Source organism: Cetorhinus maximus, chromosome 3 (assembly GCF_964194155.1).
Source record: "Cetorhinus maximus chromosome 3, sCetMax3.hap1.1, whole genome shotgun sequence".
In the NCBI taxonomy this organism is placed as follows: domain Eukaryota; kingdom Metazoa; phylum Chordata; class Chondrichthyes; order Lamniformes; family Cetorhinidae; genus Cetorhinus; species Cetorhinus maximus.
This window is the reverse complement of record NC_135881.1, coordinates 90,717,354-90,735,060: the sequence shown is the minus strand read 5'-3', so window position 1 is coordinate 90,735,060 and position 17,707 is coordinate 90,717,354. Positions and strand designations below refer to the sequence as shown.

Below are 17,707 nucleotides of genomic sequence, written 5' to 3'. Positions count from 1 at the left end.
TTGGAGCAGTGGTGTTCTGCTTGGCCTGGTTGAATGTCTGAGAGACTACGTGTGGAAGGTGAAACTTAAATGCATGAAGAGATCAAGGGGAAGGAACATCGGAGGGAGGACTTAAAACCCAGGAGGTGGATCCTTGATTAAGATATCAGAGAGAAAGCGTCGTTTGGGAGAAACTTCGAAGGCGAGTTCTTCGAATATGGCAATTGGAAGTCCTTGTGAGAAAGACACGGTTTCAGTGAGACCAGTTGGCTTACGGTAATGACAAGCATCGGGGCGGGGGGTTGATGAAAAATTTATAGAAACTTGGTTTTGGAGTGTGGTGTGTCCGGCCACAGTTTGCCTATAAGTTTGCATGAACTGTATACTTACTGTGAGTATTAGAGCTTCAGATAGATTTTGTAACTTTTTTTATCGTTACGAATTTGTATATATCTGTAAAGGTATATTTGGGGTGCAGGTTTCTAAGCAAAAAAAAAAAAGTTGGAGTCTATCAAGCCAGGTCCCACTTTGGGACCTGACTTGTCCAGCATTAACATCAGCTGGGATTGTAACAAATTGGGGGTTCACCTTGGACATCATAATAAGGTGGGATCTCTGGTGGGATTAGAAATCCTTGAATATTGGTAGGATCTGTGAATCTTTAAGTAAACAAGTACATGGAGGTACTGGGCATAGGAACAGGATTTGCTGTGAAGTATATTACATGGGTTGGAATTCAAAAATGGCTTTAACTGTTGCTAAGACTTTTCTGGGAGTAGAAGATGTAACAGTAGATTACTTAAAACCCTTGACTAAAGCTAAACAGAGAGAGTTAGCAGATAAATTGATGGTAGAAATAAAAGCAGGATTTCATTAGAACGATATGATTAAAGTAATTACGCAGCTTTCAGAATTTAAGGAGGAGACATCTGAAACTGGTGTGTCACAGCTTGAGGTACAAGAGTTCAGTTGCAAATGAAGCAGCTTGAGATAGAAAAAGAAAGAGAGATGAAGAAATTTGAAATGGAAGAAAAAGAGTAAGGGAAATGAAAAACCTTGAATTAGAAAGAAAGGAAAAAGAAAAAGAAAGAGCAAAAGAAATGGAAATGAAAAAGCTTGAAATGGAAAAACAGGAGAAAGAAAAAGAAAGATTGAAAGAAATGAAAGTGCAAAAGCTTGAGCTTGAGTTTCAAAGAGAGAGAGAAATCAGACAACATGCCTTGGCTTGAGAAATGTTTAAAATAAAGGAAGAGATAATAGTTCAGAGGATGATTCTGATTCTCCTGAGGAATTTGATGTAACTAAGAATCTTCGTTTAATACCTAATTTTCAGAGGATGGAGTTGAAAGATATTTCACCCAATTTGAAAAGATAGCTATGAGTTGAAGTGGCCAAAAGATGCTTGGACTTTAACGCCATAAAGTGTCCTGTCAGGTACGGCTATGAATGTGTATACTAGTTTGTCAGGTGAGCAGTCTGCAGACTATGAAGTGATTAAAAAGGCAAGACTAAATGCTTATGAGCTTGTCCCTGAAGCTTATCATTTAAAGTTGAAGACCATAAGAAAGAAACCTAATCAGGAATTTGTAGAATTGCAAGGGAAAAAAATGCTATGGGATCATTGGTTTCGGTCACTGAAGTTAGAAAAAACTTTTGAGAACGTGAGGGAAATTATGATTATGGGAGAATTCCGAAATAGCATTCTGATGACCATTAAGATTAATTTAGATGAGCGGCAAGTATTAAAGATACAAGAGGCAGCAATTTTGGCTGATAACTATGATATCTCACACAGTTACGTGGGAGGAAATGCTCTTATGCGAATCAACAGGAGTATTGGAAGAATTGAAAGTCTGATGATGGAAAAGGTAATAGTTCTAGTGAGAAAATAGAAAAACTCCAAAATAATACAGGAGATAGGCTAGAATCTAAAAGTGATGTAAAGAAACTGTAATAAATCCATTGTAATAAACCTGGACATACTAAAGAAAGTTACTGGAAACTAAATGGGAGACCTATTGCAGTAATAGGAATGCCTAAGGAATCCTCAGGAAAGGCCGCACCAGGAAAAGAAATGGTTATTAAAACTGTAGCAGTGGTACAGGTAAAACGTGTTCCCTCAGAACCTACAGGAAAGGGAGACATAGCTCAGGATAGTCCAGAGAATTTGTCTTTCATTCCTACTAAAGACAGTCAGGCTGCTGGAGGTTCTGGATGTTTTGACTCAGGTAAAAGAGTTCCCTTACTCCTCCAACAAAATAAGTAAACAAATTAAAATTTTGAGAGATACTGAGGCAGATCAGTCCTTGATGGCGACTGATGATACAATTTGTGTCCCAGACAGTTTTATGAAGGAAAAAGTATTAATAATGGGTGTCAACGGAGTTTATGAACCTGTTTCTTTATGTAAGTCAATTTATGAAGTGACTTTGTAAACAGATTTTTTACGGTAGGAATTATTCTTAGATCACCTATTGAAGGGGTAGATTTTATTCTAGGTAATGATTTGGCTAGCAGAGACAGTAATGGGGTCACAACTGTATTGCAGCAAGCGTTTGATCATGCTGATCTTAACCAACACCTAAAAATTACTGTGGCCAAAAATGAGGCGCTTATTGCCGATGAGAAGCAATTGAAGGAGAACCTGATCAATGTGGAGAACCAACTTCCACACACAAAAGAAAAGTTTGCTAAGGGAAAGCGAGGATTGGTAAGAACAATTGAGCATCGGTCACAGAAAGTAAAACATTTGACTGAGGACTTGAAATGCCTAAATGATAAACTTGTAGAAGCAAGTTTGATAAAGGTCGATCTTGAGATACAACTTCAAGCATCAGTAATCTCTATGAAGATGCCTCTATGGAAATGCCTTCAACAGGAAAAGGAATTACTGGTGAATCAGAACAGTTGGTTGAATGCAGAGTTTAAAACCAAAATTAGCAAACTGTTAGACTTTGTTGTGAAAAGAGCAATGAGGTTCTTGAATCTCGATACAATCTGGAAAAAATGAAAGAGGAGATGTGTGGTATAGAGTGTCACAGTTTCTAAGTCATTCCTGTGGAAAAAACACTCCGTGCCGAATTGTGACCCAGTTGAGCAAAGAACAGATCCAAGTAACATTACTGATGTATCAACCTTAGTAATGGGCAGTGTAGAAGCAACTGAAGTGCCTGCAGGATTGGAAATTAAGAATTGTCAACGAAAAGGACTGAAATTGCAAAATCATCTGGAAGGATCAATGACCATAGACATTGATTTACAGGTGCTTGCCAGTGCTAACAAGATTCAGCAGGTGGAAATCAGGCAAATGGACAGTTTACAAAAGACCATTCAAAACCGGCAGAGGAATGGAATGATATCGTTCGTGAACTATGTAAAAGAATTGAAAGAATAGAACGAACCATAAAACTCCACAGGGAGGAAGTGATTGACATTGCTCAAAGAGAAATGAAAAAGACCCATTTGAAGAAAGATTGGGAGAAACAAGATCATAAAATGTTCAAAGATTAAAACAAGCAGCAGTATGAAATCCTTTTGTGTGAACATAAAAAACATCTCAATAACAGCTAATGAACCATTATCCATCAGACATCAAAATACAGGTTCCAGGTAGCACAGACCCTCCAATCAAAGACAGGATTATTGCTCCTCTTAGTTATAAGGGGCAACAGATTGTTGATTCTCTCTATTTTATTCACAATTAATGCACATCTTCATTGAGTGCCGATGTTGGCATGCTTCTAGGAATCCTAGAAAAAGCAGATGATGCTCATCATTTGAATGACTCTCGCTGTCTTTCATGCAACAATCTTTAACCTTTTGTTTCAAGGCAGTGGAAACTCAGCCTTCAGAAGCTGAGGGAGTTCTTACAATCAGCAGTAAGTTCCTTTCTCTCACAGAGACACCACTCGCCAGACCCTGGGCAGAGATTGAAGTTGTGAATCTCTCAGTTCTTCATGAAGTAGGCCAGAGGTAGTGGATACAGAAGGCACTGCAACAGATGGTGAACATCCCCTGAATTGGCTCTTCCTCAAAAATGACCAGGAAGAATCCCTTGCAGCACTGGGTGATATCTTGGGGGTTGAGGTCCTTGAGGATGATTCATCTTTCCAGTTATTGGATGCACCTTATGAAGTCTCTGTTGTCTTTTTAGAGGACTCAGCTGTGTTTTTAGTGGCCGAGCAGCATTTAGATCTCAGTTCAACTGAACCTACCAATGTACTACCTACTTTGTCTCTTATAGCCCATGAAGAATCTTCCACAGAGGATACTTTGCCAAATCCAGGTCACAGGATCACAGTGCTAAACATCTGGTACCTTCCAGGGTTGAAAGTCAATTGCCATCCATATTTCAGTCCCAGCTGAAAGTCTTTTTCCTTCCAGAGCTGGAGGTCAGCACAGAAGCTCCGGCAGAATCTTTAGCACTTCTGAAGCTGCAGAATTCTGTACAGCAATCTTGTCCCCAAGTTAATTGTCTACCAGAAATTCATCTCATTACAGAAGACGAGGCTGTCTTGTCTCCATATTCACAGCAATTCTTTCCATTGCACATGTAGGAGCAACCCCGTGCAGAGAGAAGTGTGGCTCTCTTACTACTACCTACAGAAAGTGATGAATCCTCCCGAAATATCATTGGGAAATCATCTCTTCCTTTCCTTATAGTCTTACAGGAGTTTGTTTTTCATCGAAATCTCATATCTTCAATGCTTTTTCAGTTATTGATACAGCAGTGGATGATACAGCTGTAGCAGTCTTCCTTGGAGTTGAAGATCACTCCTCTTCAGAAGCTCTTTCCCTGTGTACTTTGAGGGAGAAACACATTCCTCAGAGTCTCTTCTAGTCCCAGAGGGTCCAAAAGTCAATTCTCTTCAGTCTTCGCTCTTGGGTCAATTTTTTGTTGAAAAATCTTTGTTGTCCTTGTAGTTCAGTCATCCTGCAACCCGCACTCTGCTTCCCAGCAATGCTGCTGAAGTGTTGTCCTATTCTGCAGATAATGATATCCTGCCAGATGCAAAAGAAAACCCTCATGTCACCAAGCTGTCTTCCCTCAGGGGTGAGAATACAGTAAGAGATTGAATCCTCAGGACTGTGACTTGGGGAGGGTAAGAGTAGGAGTTGAATTCCAACATAAACAGATGATTTCCCTCCCTTTCCAAGAGCTCTTCTCCATTAGTCCTATTTTGGCACCATCGGGCATCAATTAAAATCATCAATTTTGATGTTATCTATTTCTCTAATTAATCTCCCACTGCCACTGAATTCCTGCACACCACTCTTTTCCCATTGGTAATTACTTGTTTCATCATACTGTGGAATTGCTTCAGGTTTCCCTTCCAAATCAACGCCCCACATGTGTCATAGGTTTATCTGAACTGTTTTTTAAGCAGCTTCAGATCTAAGAAGTTTCCCTGCACTGTCTTTACCTAAGTTGTCATCTATCTTCCCCAGCAGATGCTCCTTATGAATGTGGTTGCTCTGGACACTAAGGGCTGGATTTTCCCATTGGAGGCCAGAAACAAGGTAAACATATGTATTTTTCTTAGAAACCTGCCCCTGAAGGAAACTTATGTTTCGAATTTTCCTGGCGGTGAGCCCTTAATTACTTGGAATGGAGATGGGTATCCTGTCCCATTAAAGATAATTGGGCCAGGGATGGAGACAGGTTTCAGACACCCTCAGCAGACATCACTGAGGCTGCTGCTTGTCCTAAGGGAGAGAGCTTGTACCAAAGCCTGCCACTGGACCACAAGGGATGACACAAGGTAGCTGGAGACCTGCCGCCTCTGAGGGAGAGGTCCAGAAGGAAGGAAGGAGGCAGCCACCTCATCATGAAACAGAGGTACCTCGCTATGAAATACAGGCACCTCATTCTTTAGTGTTATCTGCCTGGGGGTATTGCAGGGCAACACCTAACTGGACCCAGTGTCCGCTGAGCTTGTGATGCCCGATCAGTTGTGATCCTGATGTGTTGTCCAGCATCAGTAAAGGCTGCATCTGTCACCTGGGTGACGCACCGGTGTGCAGCTGCCTGTGAGATGCTGCAGAGGTCTGCGGCCGATGAGGATACAGATGCCTGGGGCCATTTGCCTATAGAGCCATAGTCTTCTTCACCACTGGTCCACAGTCATCTACAGACGTTTTCGCCTCTGCCTGTAGATCCTGTGCTCAGGGTAGAGTCTCCTTCTCATTTGTGCTTCTCATCCCTCGTCTCTGGCCTCCTAATGCCTAGTGCCCTGCCCTTCCTGTGCAGGCTGCTGTTCATCTATAATGGCCTCAATTTCCAAGGGTGCAGCACTTATTTCCAGTTACAGCCTTCTTGGTGCTCAGTTGGAGTCCAAACTGTTGTGCCCACTGTTCCAATGCCCACTGATGCCAGGAGGGTGATGACCTCCCTGAACTGGCAAAGTCCTTAATTCCGCCTCTTCCCCCAATCTGTAATGGAACTTTTAACTACAAAGTACAAAGCCCCTGAAACTTTAAAAAACATTTTTACTTATCTCTTCCCACCTCCATGACATGCCCTTGCATCCACGCAGCTGGTCTGATACCAGACAGCTGCTGAACTCTGGCCGTCTCACTGAATATTAAAAAATGTACCCGACATGGGCTCTTAATGAGGCCACAATGAAATAAATTAGGTCCTTAATACGAGCAGGCTGGTTCTAGAGCCCACTTCCTTCCCCCACCCTCAGGAAAATGGGAGAGGACAGAAATAGAGGCGGAACTTCCGGCCACATGGCTCGGCAACTATTTTTCTTGGTTCTACCTCCATTTCTGTCCAGTCTGGGTGGGAAATTCCAGCCGCAGGTTTCCAGACATTCCCACAACATGGAAATCCCATTGAACACAGGTTTTCACAGTGCTGCCATAATAACAGACTGTAACTCAAATAACATTGCAAACCTACTACACTCCTGAATCCAACTCCAATTCAGGTCAAAGTCACTGTGTTCACTCACATATCTTATCACTCTGCTGACTTCTCACATTTAAAAGTGAGTGACAACCTGCTTAAATTCTTTCAATCAGCATAGGCAGTGTGCACACTAGCTGGTCTTGCAAGTTCAAACTTACTCTGTCTCAGAGCCTCAGGCCAAACTCATTTCAATATCGTTGCTCAGCAAAATCAAATCAAAACTCAAAATCAAAATGTCAGCCCATCAGCTGTTTGCCAGAATTGGATCATTACATGAATCTTTTCATCTCCCCTTGTCAGGAATTCATTCAGATTTCACACTTACTCCATAAATACAAAAATACAATCAGTACAATCCAGTTAACTTAATGAATTTTGCAGTTTCAACTAGTTATTTTTAATAACGACTTAGCACAATCTTCATACAGCCTCAGTTACATCAACATACTTACAACACAGTCATCAAGTCAAACTTGCTTTTTGTCTCCTCTCAGCAAAAAGTCATTTCATGCCTCATTCAAACAACTTCACAAAGGCGGATTTTTTTTTCTTCCCTACATGGGATGAGTGTGTCGTTGGCAAGACCAACATTTGTTGCTCAGCCCCAATTTTCCCTCAGAAGGTGGTGGTGAGCTGCCTTCTTGAACCGCTGCAGTCCATCTGGTGTAAGTACACCAACAGAGCTGTTAGGAAGGGAGTTACAGGATTTTGACTCAATGAAAGTGAGGGTATGGCAAAATGTTCCAAGTCAGAATGATGTGTGCTGTAGAGCGGAACTTTCAGGTGTTGGTGTTTCCATGCATTGACTAGCCCTTGTCCTTCTAAGTAGTAGATGTCACAGGTTTGGAAGGTGCTGTCAAAGGAGGCTTGATGAGTTGCTGCAGTGCATCTTGCAGATGGTACACACTGCTGCCACTGTGTAGTAGTGGTGGAAGAAGTTAACGTTGAAGGTGGTGGATGGATGCCAATCAAGCAAGCTGCTTTGTCCTGGATGGTGTTGAGCTTTGAGTGTTGCTGGAGCCACACTCATCCAGGCAAATGGAGAGTATTCCATCGCACTCTTGACTTGTGCCTTATAGATGGTGGACAGGCTTCAGGAGGTGAGTTACTCACCACAGAATTCCCAACCTCTGGCCTGTTCTTGTAGTCACAGTATTTATATAGCTGGCCCAGTTCAGTTTCTGCTCAATGGTAACCACCAGGATAGTGGGGGGGGGTTCATGAAGGCAATGCTGTTGAAAGTCAGAGATGGTTAGATTCTCTCTTGTTGGAGACAGTCATTGCCTGGTACTTGTGTGACATGAATTTTACTTGCCACTCATCAGCCCAAGCCTGAATGTTGTCCAGGACTTAGTGCATATGGACATGAACCGCTTCATTGAAGAGTTGCGAAGGGTATCAAACACTGTGATCATCAGCTAACATCCCCACTTCTGACCTCATGATGGAGGATAGGTAATTGATGAATCAGCTAAAGACAGTTGGACACTACCCTGAGGAACTCCAGCAGTGATGTCCTAGGGCTGAGATGATTGACCTCCAACAACCACAATCTTCTTCCTTTGTACTAGGTATGACTACAATTTCTATCCAAACTAAGCTCATAGGTTTTTCTCCACAAATTTAGTGTCCCCATAAATAAAAATTTTTAAAAATCCAGTGCCTGAGAATAAATTACATAAAATGTTAAGCTCAAACTTAGCGGTCATGTCCTTAAAGATGCATAAGCCCCAATATTCTCTGCTCACTATTAAAAAAATCTGAAGGGAAAAACCTCCCAAAGTTGATTATAAATTGTTCAGATCACATGTGTTCTAATTATAGACCAACAGTCCAATGATCAGATGGTTATGAGCACATACCTTTTCAAAGGAACCCAAATAATAGAGGGAAAAGGGTGCCCAAATATCCATGAATAAGTTTAAGTCACTAAAATGATTCAGCACTTCCTCCAGGCAGGCAAACAGAGCACAGGTTATTTCTAAACATGGCCATTAAGTTTTAAAAATGAAGGTCTTATTGCTATCTACAGGTATATCTATAAGTACACATAGACTCACTGTATTACATTAAAAGTTTTTTTTTAAAGAGACCATACAGTATTTACTCAAAACTGCATTGAAATTCCTTACTAACCCTACAGAATACAAAATTTGGAAGCAAGTGATTTTTAAATAGGTTAAATAGCATATTGGCATTGATGATTTTATCAAAATAGATGCTATTTGTAATGGGAAACAGTTATGTACTGAATCAAAGTATTAGCATAGCTGCATGCACTTAATGCACATCCTAGTGCTAGCAAAGGAACATGGTGACCATGGAACTGAGACTGTCATGGAGAGGAGCAGATATCTGAAGGTTGTTGCAGATCAGTGTGATTATCACCACTTTGTCTGGCTTAAGTTAGACTGGTTGACACTATGGTGAGGAAATTAAAATATTTAGGCTCCAACTTACTAATGGCTCACAACCTGAAATATTACTAACCTCCAAACATAACCTATTGAAATAGAATAATTCATACAAGTTTTTTTTAATTCATTCATGGAGCAGTCTACATCCAAATGCAGCAAGACCTGGACAATATCCAGGCTCGGGCTAACAAGTGGCACGTAACATTTGTGCCACACAAGTGCCAAGCAATGACCATCTCCAACATGAGAGAATCTAACCATCGCTCCTTGACATTCAATGGCATTACCATCGCTGAATCCCCCACTATCAATATCCCGGGGGTTACCATTGACCAGAAAATGAACTGGGCTAGCCATATAAATACTGTGGCTACAAGAGCAGATCAGAGGCTTGGAATCTTATGGCGAGTAACTCACCCCCTGATTCCCCAAAGCCTGTCCACCATCTGCAAGGCACAAGTCACAAGTGTGATGAAATACTCTCCACTTGCCTGGATGAGTGCAGCTCCAACAATACTCAAGAAGCTTGACACCATCCAGGACAAAGCAGCCTGCTTGATTGACACCCCATCCACAAACATTCACTCCCTCCGCCACCGATGCACAGTGACAGCAATGTGTACCATCAACAAGATGCACTGCAGGAACTCACCAAACCTCCTTAGACAGCATCTTCCAAACCCACGACCACTACCAACTAGAAGGACAAGAGCAGCAGACACATGGCAACAGCACCACCTGCCAGTTCCCCTCCAAGGCACTCACCATCCTGACTTGGAAATATATCGTAATTCCTTCAAGTATTTGATCGACAAGCTTGTCCTAGAAAGGCGAGCTGTACCACAGTAAGATGATACACACATTCAGGAGATTCTTTTTTTTAAAGAAGTTACTGGGCTCCTATATATGAGGCCAAGCAAGCAAGATCTGGGGGTCACTAAGTTAATGCCACTGTTCTACCATCTAGAATGGCTGGCAGCATGGACAAACCAAGAATACATACGTATATCCAGTATCCTCAAAGCCACAGAGCCTCCAATGTTCTGTCAAGAGAATGGGGTAAAAGTTGTGTTTGTGTAGAATGTGATACTTCCACTGCAATATTTCTAATTGGCCCCTCTTCCATTCTGGTGCAAGATCATTCAGTGCAGGAGTTAATCATTTCAACCCCATGCTTCTGTTGCAATATCACAGGTTTCCAATCCTAGGGGCAGAATTTTACCCTCGCTGGACAGGCATGGCGGTGGGTCCTGGGAGCAGTCGCCAAGCTGACTGTCGCCCACAATCAGGACCCGACATGAATTTCATGCTGGCTGGCCAATTAACGGCCAGCCAGTGTGAAACGTGCGCTGCCACGCTCAGCGCTGCCGGGATGGGGGTGGGAGGAGCGCGAGCGCAGAAGTGTGCACATGTGCGGAGGTGCGCAGATTAAAAAAGCTGAAGAGTTTTGAAAATAAAAAATGAAGAATTTAAAAATGTTAATAACATGTCCCCGCTCATGTGACTCACATGAGCAGGGACATGTTAGAAATTAGTTTTAAATTGATCGAAACCTCATCCCCTCCGTGGATGAGGTTTCGTAAAAAAAATCCAAAGGCCACTTGGACTTTTCACAGCGAAAAATTTCATTTAATTAGAATTTTAATGGCCTTCATAGGCCTGTTAATTAATGGCAGGTGCACAGCCGACTCCGGTGTTCGTCCGCCGACCGAAATATCGAGCGAGTGTGCGATGATGTCAGGACGCTCGCCCGACATCATCGTGCGTCATTTTACGTTCGTTCGGGTCGGGTGCGCGCCCCGCCTGACGAGCGCAATATCCTGCCCTAAAACTTCCTTAAGCTTTGAACTAATTCCTTTTCATTGAACACAGAGTGAAAATTAGTTTGTGGGGATGAGAGGATTTTGGGCATCTGGGGGATTTTATGTTTCCACTGTAGTTTGAAAGGTACATTTAGAGTCCTGGCAGAAGTTTCAAACTGATTTTGTTCATCAAGCTTGAATTTGTTGGCAAGCTCGGGAATACATGGGGTACGTCATATGGAATAATAGGTTTTGAAGCTAGTTGATGTTTGGGCTGTTATTCCCTCTAAGTTTGTGGTGGGTGGTGGGCATGGGTCCCTTTAAGAGTTGATACCCAGTCACGCATGTGTGCACCTTAAAGGGAAAATTGCTTGTGCGTGACTTGTTTGTTCCCTGTGCAACACATCCCCAATTATTGCATACAAAAACAGAAAATGCTGGAAAAACTCAGCAGGTCTAGTATTTTGCTTTTATTTTACCCAATTATTGCATGATTGTGCTTAGAGAGAACAACGGTTAGGGTTGCTGGAATGGCAGGAAATTACCTAATATCACTGTGAAAACTGTATTTTGTTCTGTCATGTAGTTGATTGCACACCCAATAGGGGACAGACGTTTGAAACTGCCTTCATTGAGCAATGAAATTCTCCTAGTCTGAGAACATAACTGTCACAGAGGGATGCTTTACATCCTCGTCAGTCATTTCTGTGGTTTATAAATGTCATGCTGTGCATGGAAACAGGAAAGATAACTAGCTTCAAATTTTGCTATGAATTTTGAAAGAGGGGTGTCCCAATTAACATTGAAGCCCAACATTTGATCATCCTAATTTCAAGAGTTGTATTTGCTCAAACCTTATTCAGGAGCTGTTGGCCCAAATTTGAACGTGTTTGTATTTATATAATGTTATTGTTTCAAAGAAAGTAAACCAAGTGGTACTGGTTATAGTGATTCATCAGGGGCCCGGCATCGATTGTTAGCTCAGTCTATAATTACTTGCATTCAGAATTCTAACATATTTCAAATTTTGAGGTATTTTCAGGTTCAGCTTCACTGATTATGCAATCCAGGAATTATAACACAGAATCCTTGTTGTATGTAATGCCACTATAATCTTGCATTATCTTGTCTTTACAGGGGTCTCTTGCAAAATCAATAAACTGCTATATTTTCCCTAAAATGCATGAAGAAAATACAATTTATAGTGAGATTCATGTATTTCCTTCCCATCACACTTTATTCTATGGAAAATAGTGCAAACAAAATGAAACTATGGGGTCAATACTAACCCCCCCTACCACCCCCTCATCCCCCCCCACTCCAAACAATGAGCAGGACAGGGCTAAAAATTCAAATTCAGGGATAGCATCTCCAACCCGCTGAGTATGCACCTTCTGCCATGTTTACAGCAGCGAGTAGTGTGCCTGTGTTGTCTTGGAAAGGCAGGACACTTCATTAGAGTATGTAAATCAGGCTTCCAATATGCAACTGGGAGTATGGTTTGAAGTTAACAGCACCATCCAGGTTTCCCAGAGCTCGGAAAACACAGCAGCGGTCTGCAGATGGGTGCTGGTGGCTCCAGCAGATAAGTGCTTGTTGCAGCATTCCATGCAAGCCAGGAGCTGTAGTGCTCTTCACATACCTATCAAGCAAATCTTCAGTCTACCTTCTGCTGACTGAAGCCTTACCACACTCTCACGATCAGCCTGCTACCAAGTGAAAAAATTAATAATACTTGAAATAAGAGTGGAAACTTTAATCATATGTGGCTTCCTTCTGGCTCAGGTGATAACAGAGGCTTCAGGAGCGCTGAAGAAGTGTCATACAGACTCGAAACGTTAACTCTGTCTTTCTTTCCACAGATGCTGTCAGACCTGAGTTTTTCCAGCATTTTTTGTTTTTGTACTAGGGGCATGTGTCTGTCCAAACATCATATTCCGGGAATTGTACTGAAGACTTGTGCTCCAGAACTTGCCACCAAGTTGTTCCAGGACAGCTACAACAATGGCATCAATCAGCTAAGTGGAAAATTGCCCAGGTATGTCCTGTGCACAAAATGCAGGACAAATCCAACCCAGCCAATTACCAATTTCATGTCCCACTCCCGGAAACCAAGAACTGTGATTGTACTCAAAAGAGTTGCAATCTGTGACTGTTGATAACTCGAAAAGAATTTTTGGGAGGTGTCAGCTGTGGCTCAGTTCATAGCACCCTCGCCTTTGAATCAGAGGGTTGTGGGTTCATGTCCCACTCCCGGAAACCAAGAACTGTGACTGTACTCAAAAGAGTTGCAATCTGTGACTGTTGATAACTCGAAAGAGTATCAGTAAAGTAATGAAAGGGGTCATCAACTGTGCTATGAAGTGGCACTTGCTTAGCAATAACCTGCTCACTTGTGTCCAGTTTGGGTTCTGCCAGGGCCACTCAGCTCCTGACCTCATTACAACCTTGGTTCCAACATGGACAGAAGAGCTGAACTCCAGAGGTGAGGTGAGAGTGACTGCCCTTGACATCAAGGCCGCATTTGACCGAGTGTGACATCAAGGAACCCTAGCAAAACTGAAGTCAGTGGGAAACAGGGGGAAAGCTCTCCGCTGGTTTTAGTCATACCCAGCATAAAGGATGACGGTTGTGGTTGTTGGAGGTCAGTTATCTCGGCTCCAGGAAATCACTGCAGGAATTCCTCAGGGTAGTGTCCTCGGCCCAACCATCTCCAGCTGCTTCATCAATGACCTTCCTTCCATAAGGTCAGAAGTGGGGATGTTTGCTGATGACTGCACAATGTTCAGCACCATTCGCGACTCCTCAGATACTGAAGCAGTCCATGTCCAAATGCAGCAAGACCTGGGCAATATCCAGGCTTGGGCTGACAAGTGGCAAGTAACATTCGCACCACACAAGTGTCAGGCAATGGCCGTCTCCAACAAGAGAGAATCCAACCATCGCCCCTTGATGTTCAATGGCATTACCATCACTGAATCCCCCATTACCAACATCTTGGGGGTTATAATTGACCAAAAACTGAACTGGACTAGCCATATGCTGTGGCTACAAGAGCAGGTCGGAGGCTGGGAATCCTGCAACGAGTAACTCACCACCTGACTCCCCAAAGCCTGTTCATCATCTACAAGACACAAGTCAGGAGTGTGATGGAACATTTGCCTGGACGAGTGCAGTTCTCACAACACTCAAGAAGTTTGACACTGTCCAGGACAAAGCAGCCCGCTTGATTGGCACCACATCCACAAACATTCACTCCCTCCACCACCGATGCACAGAAGCAGCAGTGTGTGCCATCTACAAGATGCACTGAGGAATTTACCAAGGCTCCTTCGACAGCACCTTCCAAACCCACGACCACTACCATCTAAAAGGACAAAGGCAACAGCTAGGATGGGAATACCACCACCTGGAAGTTCCCCTCCAAGTCACTCACCATCCTGACTAGGAAATATATTGGTGTTCCTTCACTGTCACTGGGTCAAAATCCTGGAACTCCCTTCCTAATGGTACAATGGGTGTACCTACACCACAGGGATTGCAGCAGTTCAAGAAGGCAGCTCACCACCATCTTCTCAAGGCCAAATGGAGATGGGCAATAAATGCTGGCCCAACCAGCAAAGCCCACATCCCGTGAATGAATAAAAAAAGGTCGGCTGAACTGGGTTCAGCTGTCATTGGCTCAGAGCGCTTCCTCACCCACTGCATATTACCCCCCTGCAAATTACTGGGACTATGTTCCTGTATTGATCAAACTTACCATCAGAGTTTGTGTGTCACAGTGTCATCATGCTCAAAAAAAAGTGAATTTACTTGAAGAACGAAGACATTAAAATGAAAAGCAACATCAAAAATGGGTGCTTTAAAAAATGTCAATAGTGCTTTCCCTGACATTAATGTTCCAATAGTGACTTGGAGATATGAACTATCAATTATATAATGCCTACATCAAATATGCATGTTTCTCAAACCTAGTGCTTCTAAATTTGCATTTGAAAAATTTTACTTCATTACTTCAAATGGAATATGGGGTCCATCTTGACTGTCATTATTTTTGAAAAAAACTGTTGCCTTTTCATGAGGTGAGAATATATTTTTCAAATTTGGTGTGAACTAGAAATTGCTTCAAATTTAAAGAATAGCTGAGAGTATATGCATTTGAACAGATCTATACTTCTCAAAAGCCATAAATGAATAACAGTTTACCCATCTCCACAAGATGCAGTCATACCAGTGCGCATGCACTCACATGAAAGTATCACACACACCAAGCTGCACTGAGGCTCTCACAACATGCAACTTGGTAGTGTGCAATGCCTCCACCAGAGCAAGCAGAATGGGAAGTGAAGAATGGGAAGTATACTCAGTGACTGGGATACAAAACTGCATGCTACTAAACAAAGAGAAGGATGGTCAAATGGAACTTCATGCCCATGCAGTGTTTCTAATTCTAGACGTTAGTTCTACTACTAAATACATTTCCCCATAGTACACATGCACAAAAGCATATATGTCATAATGTCACTTAAATGCCAAATTGTAGTTTTGTGAATGAATTGAAATTAAAGATGCCTTAAATCAATATTTAAATACTGTAAGGTCAGGGGGAAACAAATCTAAGTAATGATTGCTGATTAACTAGATTGTTCTTTTGAAATTTTTTTTGGAGGACAGAGAAATGGTAGACTGACTATTCCAAGTTTAATAACATAAAATTGCTGATTGGTGTTAGCCTACCGTATAGCTTCTTCAACAGACTGACCCACGATGTTGGAGGATGGGCCTGGCTGGGAAAGTGGTGTCAGATTAATAACCCATTTCACGGGTTTGTAGTATTCGTCATTGGAACTTAAGAGATAGAAGAGTGTGGTCAAGAAAATGACCTGCAGGAAATAAAGATCAGAATTGAGCCACACCAGAGCATTAAATAAAACAATTCTTAAATTAGATCTGAATGCATCAGGATGTGTGAATCACAGTTTCATGTATACAACAAAGCTGGTCATAATTTCCATCTTACACAAGTTGCCTGCCAGTTTATTAAATTCTGTAATGCATTCAAAATATTAGTGTATAGATATCCTAGGTTGGGGTATTTGCACCTCCTGAACAATAGAAGATTAAAATCCGAGTTTAGGGTAGTGAACCTCAAACTCTTTAACATTGTTCATCTTCATCCCTCTCTACAGTTTTATTCTTTCATGGGATATGGGTAGTGCTGGCAAGGCCAGCGTTTGTTGCCCATCCCTAACTGCTCTTGAGAGCAGTTAGGAGTCAACCGCATTGCGGATAGTCTGTAGTCCATCTTCCACTGAAATTCTCATACATGCTAGAACTAGGGGTCACTGTTTAAAAATAAGGATTTGTCCATTTAAGGCAGAGATGAGGAGAATATTTTCTCTGAGGGTCGTTAGTCTTTAGAACTCTCTTCCTCAATAGGTGGTGGAAGCAGAGATTAGAATATTTTTAAGGAAGAGGTAGATAGATTCTTGATAAGCAAGGGGGCGAAAGGTTATCAGGGGTAGGCAGGAATGTAGAGCTGAGGTTACAATCAGATCAGCCATGATGGTATTGAATGGCAGAGCAGGCTCAGAGGGACGAGTGGCCTACTCCTGCTCCTAATCCATATGTCTCCATAACATTCAGATTTGATTATTCTAATGCTCTCAAAATGAGCCTCCCATTCTCTACCTGTTGTGAATGTTTAAAAAAAAAACTGAAAGGTTTTAGAGCTAAATTACACTTTTAAAGTTGTTTGTTACTTTTTCTACAATACATAGTAACAGGTCAAATTTTATTTACATATCCTACATTATTGAAGAATGTCTCTTATAATGCAGTTCAACATTAAATTCCTCACCAATGAAAGAGCAAAGTTGAGAAGTGCTGTACCACTATGAAACAGAACTGTCAGTAAGGTGGTTGCAGTTGTGAACAGCAAACTCACATTTCGGCTCATCACAATCCAGAGAGACTCCATTATCTAGGGGAATACAAATGCAAAAGATCAGAAGTGTTCTCATCCATTTTCACCCCTTCACCACAAACAATTCACTAAGTCTCAAGTGCAGAGGGCAACACATTCATGTTTTTGAGCCACAGGATATTACTTACTTGGCTGGTCATCTGCCCTCTACACTGTAAACTTTGGGAGTTCATCCAAAATTCTGCTGCATGTAATCCATCTGACGCCAATACCATAGCTTCAGATTTCACAATGTTGACCTGGAAGAAGTTCACTCTCAACTAGGGCTTAATGTCAGACAAGCAGCATAATAGGGAAGAAGCCAAGGGAGATGGTAGAACTGGGTACCAAGTCATTCACATGGAAACTGACCCTATGCCTGAAGAACACTCAAGAAGCTTGACGCCGTCCAGGACAAAGCAGCCCGCTTGACTGGCACCACATCCACAATATTCACTCCCGCCACCACTGATGCACAGTAGCAGCAGTGTGTACCATTTACAAGATGCACTGCAGGAATTCACTGAGACTCCTTCAGCAGCACCCTCCAAACCCACGACCACTGCCATCTAGAAGGACAAGGGCAGCAGATAGATGGGAACACCACCACCTGCAAGTTCCCCTCCAA

At 42.2% G+C, this 17,707-nt stretch overlaps 1 protein-coding gene across 3 annotated transcripts in view; it reads right to left on the bottom strand.

The window, feature by feature from the left end:
• tmem245 (transmembrane protein 245) overlaps positions 1-17,707 on the bottom strand; it is a 209,956-nt gene that overhangs the window by 46,947 nt on the left and 145,302 nt on the right. For all 3 annotated transcript variants that reach the window (XR_013576178.1, XM_078538661.1, XM_078538662.1), the window contains 2 exons: positions 16,975-17,097; positions 15,852-15,997 (listed from right to left, as the gene is read on the bottom strand). Coding sequence is in view for 2 of the 3 variants with exons in the window: in XM_078538661.1 (XP_078394787.1) it covers positions 15,852-15,997; positions 16,975-17,097 (269 nt within the window). In the remaining variant the exon portion in view is untranslated. The remainder of the gene's footprint in view (positions 1-15,851; positions 15,998-16,974; positions 17,098-17,707) is intronic.